At 43.9% G+C, this 4,390-nt stretch overlaps 1 protein-coding gene and 1 pseudogene across 1 annotated transcript; both read left to right on the top strand.

Moving 5' to 3' along the window:
• The first annotated feature begins 72 nt into the window (after positions 1-72).
• Positions 73-200, top strand: atp1 (ATPase subunit 1; annotated as a pseudogene).
• Positions 201-4,129: 3,929 nt separating this feature from the next.
• orf86 lies at positions 4,130-4,390 on the top strand. The gene has a single exon. The coding sequence runs from the start codon at positions 4,130-4,132 to the stop codon at positions 4,388-4,390; it is 261 nt and encodes an 86-aa protein (YP_002608396.1).

Raw genomic sequence — 4,390 nt, 5'->3', positions numbered from 1 at the left:
GAAAAAGAAAGAGAAAGAAGAGGCTGCTCAGAGAGAGGAAGGGGCAGAGCAGAGTAGGTAGTTCAGTTTAAAATCGGTCGAGTGGTCTCAGTTGGAGATGGGATTGCACGTGTTTATGGATTGAACGAGATTCAAGCTGGGGAAATGGTTGAATTTGCCAGCGGTGTGAAAGGAATAGCCTTGAATCTTGAGAATGAGAATTGGGGTGTCTTTCTTTACAAATTTCTTTCCCTGAAAGTGCTAAGGCAAAATATCTCACCGAAAGGTGGGAGGGGAGCCTAGCGATTCCACTCTACCTGAGCAGTAGGTTGGAAGCCCCCTCACGACTACTATTTGGAAAGTAGCTTGATTGGTTCGAATCCAATTCGTGAGATGGCAGTGATCTTTAGCTGGTCATGGCCATAAGATAGATGCTCTTTTCCTCGGAGCCGTCGATGTCGATAGAAGGAGGTTGAAAGCGGCATTCCTTCCAAATGTTTCGGGGGCAGGCCTTAGGTTCAATTCTTTCTTTCTTGCCTATAGTCATATTACCTTCTTCGTAGGAGTTAAAGCTATCTGCATTTCAGTAGTATCTCATTCACGTAAGAAAATAAAAAAAGTCTGCATGCTTCACAGCCTTCCTTGTCTGAATCCCATTGTAAATGTAAAAGGAGGCTCCCTCATGGGTCTTTGAGGCTATGAGCAAGAACCACATTCCTTAAAGTATACCCGAAAGGCAGCACTTTCTCTAGAATGGGTCAATCAATCAGAAGTTGCGGCAGCAAGTCAAGTTTTGATATAGTCTAGTAAAGGGGCTGGTTTAGAACCAGGTTTTTCCTAAAATGGATAGGCTTGGTCTGACTGAAGCAACTTGATTCCCAGAATGCACTCCTTGAAAAGCTCTTGGCATAGTTTCGACTCTTACTATGACTAAGGGAAGTGGGTAGCCTGTTCAGGGAAGAGAGATGCTTCTTGTCTTTTAATAAGATGATTTTGTCCTCAAAGGGTAGAACCAGGTTAACCTCTATTTAATGAAGCCATGAACTGAACCAATCAACAAAGCCAGTAACGTAACGGCGCTAAAAGCTTTCTTTTTTTATGAAAAAAAAAGCAAGGGAAGAAGTCTATGTTCTATTGGAAGATCCTTCTGTTCCAGCCGGTGCCTATGTCAAAAAAAACTCCTCTCCCCTCCTTTTCATTCACATTCAGACCTTGGTGGTGGCATTTCCATGAGAGCCTTAATCTTAGATGGGTCAAATTCTATATTCCTCTGACTAACCATAAACCCAAGCAGCTTACCGGCTGTCACTCCGAATACGCATTTCTGTGGATTCAGCCTAATCTTATATTCCCGGATTCTGTCAAAGAACTTCCTAAATGCAGGCACATGACCCTCTCCTCGCTCACGGGACTTGATAATCATGTCATGCAAAAGAGTAGTGTCTGCCCTTTGGTAAGTAGCACCAGCGTTATTAAGGCCGAAGGGCATGACAGTGTAAAAAAAAGTCCCCAAGTCCCCCAGGGTGTAGTAAATGCGGTCTTAGTCATGTGCTCAGGATCCATCAACATCGGATTATACCCTTCAAACCCATCTACGAATGACAACAAGTCATTCCAGACTGTGTAGTCGACCAGGATATCGATTCTAGGAATAGGCTAATCATCCTTGGGACAAGCCTTGTTCAGATCTTTGTAGTCTACACACATCCTTCCCATTCCCCTTTGTCTTCGGCACAGGCACAATGTTGGCAAGCCATTCAGGATATTCAACCACGATGAGAACACCCACTTTATAGCTGCTTCATAATCTCCTCTTTTATCGTCCACTTTTTTCACTTTTTAAAAAACCTCAACTTCCTCAGCTTCTTTTTCACGGGATTAGCGTCTTCTGGTCGGGATTCTGTGCTATCTCTGGATCTATCCCAGGCATATCATCGTAAGACCATGCAAACACATCACATCGATGTACTCTTTTAGCAGGGCCCAAAACTGTTCCATTTAAGGGAAGATCAGGGATAATGCGGTCAGCTAACTCATCAAGCTCTATGGCGTCAAGACCTAATTACTCGTCATCTGAAATCTGAATAAAGGAAGAAAGATCAAGGCCCGGGAACAAATTCACCGCCGTATGGCTTACCGGCGAATCCAGGAATTCTCCTCTTGGTGACTGAATCTACCCACGGCAACCCCCCAGTTCTCTCCTTCCCGGTCGAGCTCTCTTAATCGATCGCTTACATTTTGATTTTCATTTCGAATATGGAGTGGCTGCCAGTTCCTGAAGAAAAGCTAAAACCGGGCCCTAGCTTCTTAAAATAGATGAGGCCAGTCGTTGTTTCCATGAAATCCACACCAGAGCATATTACGATTTGTCCCGGAAAGTCTTTTGGATAACGCAGCCATTTCCAAGAGCCAGTAGGAAGATGACAGAAAAGGATACTAATAGATATAACAATTTCAAAACCGGGCTCCCCGGCACAGAATTTGACTTGCTTCACGCTCTACTGAGGAAAAAGTCTGACAGTTATGAATTACTGGCTATGGGCCTCTCCTGCTCCTCAAACCGTCAAATCAGGTCTCATTTTTCCATCTTTCCCTTGCCTGCTATTGCTATTTCGCGTATAGAGGTGAAGACGAAGTCTTCATTTCTCTTTCCCTTTTTGCTGGTGTTTTAGGAAGGGAGCAGGCAGATCATCTATGTAATTAGTTCTAATTAGTTGATTAAATAAGAGCTGATTCAATTAGTAGAATGTGAGAAACAAAGCTAGAGCTGAGCTTTGACTCCTCGATTCAAGAAGGGGGGATAGGAGGAGAATAAGAGGTTGGCAACGTACGAACGTTTTCCAAGCGAGCCGTTGGAGTCTAGGTTTTGCGAGCTAGCCCGTAAAAGAGGCAAGCCCGTATAAAGGTTTAGGTCCAATCATTCTCCCCATGTGCTATCGGGCATAACCGTGGAGATTAGGACATAACTCCCGTTGTTTAAGGGTAAAAGGTTCATGAATGAGGTAGTTAAGAAAAAAAGGTTAGCCGGGGTTGGGATTGGTAACGGACTCGTGCGGAATGCCTAATAGCAAAATTTCTGTAAAAAAATGGTATATACATGAATCGAAAGACAGATAGATATCGAAGTTGGCCAGCGAAGGCGGTTTTTTTAGTACCAGATATACGTATTTCGAATTCTTTTCATGGCAGTTCAAAGGCACGAGAGATAAGGAAAACTGAAAAGCTTCTCAAACCAGAGTAGGAATTCGATCAATTGCTATCAATGCCAGGAGGCAGATCAAGATTCATGGGAACGAACACCTTTTCCGAGAAGAGTAAAGCGAGGGATAGGATAGATGAATAGGAGCGTAGCCTTTATCCGCTTGGAGGGATGAATTTACAATTGAAAAGGCTTAGTTTTTCTCCGGCAAGCTGCTAGGGAAGCATTTATTCCCAAGCGATAGGGCTTGGAGTTCAGATTGATGCCTTAGTCCACTCCGAGATATAAAAAGACTAATAATGGAAAAAGATATGCTCTTGAACTCCAACAGTAAGTTGATCAGTTACTATCGGTAGGGACGGGAGACAAAACTGCCACTGATGGGAAAGCGATAAGAAGCCTGAAAGCGATTCTGACACAAGATACGATGACAGGGAGGGAGTTCAATCAGGAATGGACAGAAAAAAGGCTGCTAGGCTCCTTTCTTTCTCATGGGAGGGGTTCGCATCCAACCCTTATCGATACCCCTAGGACATTTAAGTGAGTCGGGTTTCGATCCGGTTCCGAAATGAGGCGGTGTTACCAATGACTCGATACCCCGCTGCTACCGAATGAAGTTCGTCCTTCCCCCCTTTCCCTATAATAAGATGCAGGCCCCCGTAGATAGATGCCCCATATAGCCTCTCCTCTCCGGGGTTGGGTCGAAAAAAGAATCGAATTGGGTTGAGAGAAGTTTATGAATCGAGTGAAAATGAAAAAGAAAAATCGTAAATAAAAATGGGCAAGTGTGCTTGCTTATTATTTATATTATATTTGAATTATAAAAATACCATAAATATGAAGAAGAACTAAGGCACTTGCTTCGGCGAAACCTTTCTCCGTCGTTACGGAGTTCTTCTGCTCTAATCTCCGAAATCGAAGGTCAGCTGACTGAGGAGTTAGTATTGATTCATGCAAAGATGCTCCTCTGAAGCTAGAGTAAGGGATTGTCCACCTCACCGCCCCGAAGAGCAGTGGCTTTGTTGTTTTGCACGCCTACAGAGAGATATTCCAAAAGTACCGACGCTCAATCGAAAGAAAGAGCAATCAACTATATGCTTAACTCATGCCCCAGGAATCCCTAGACACAGGGGGTACAATAAATTCTTTTACTGGATTGAAAGCAGGGGAAAAGCATATAGCGTGCGGGCTCAGCTCTCGCCCCCCCCGTGA

The sequence above is a fragment of the mitochondrial genome of Vitis vinifera (genome assembly GCF_030704535.1).
Source record: "Vitis vinifera mitochondrion, complete genome".
Classification (NCBI taxonomy): Eukaryota; Viridiplantae; Streptophyta; class Magnoliopsida; order Vitales; family Vitaceae; genus Vitis; species Vitis vinifera.
Note: the sequence above shows the minus strand (reverse complement) of the source record. Positions and strands in the feature narration are given on the sequence as shown.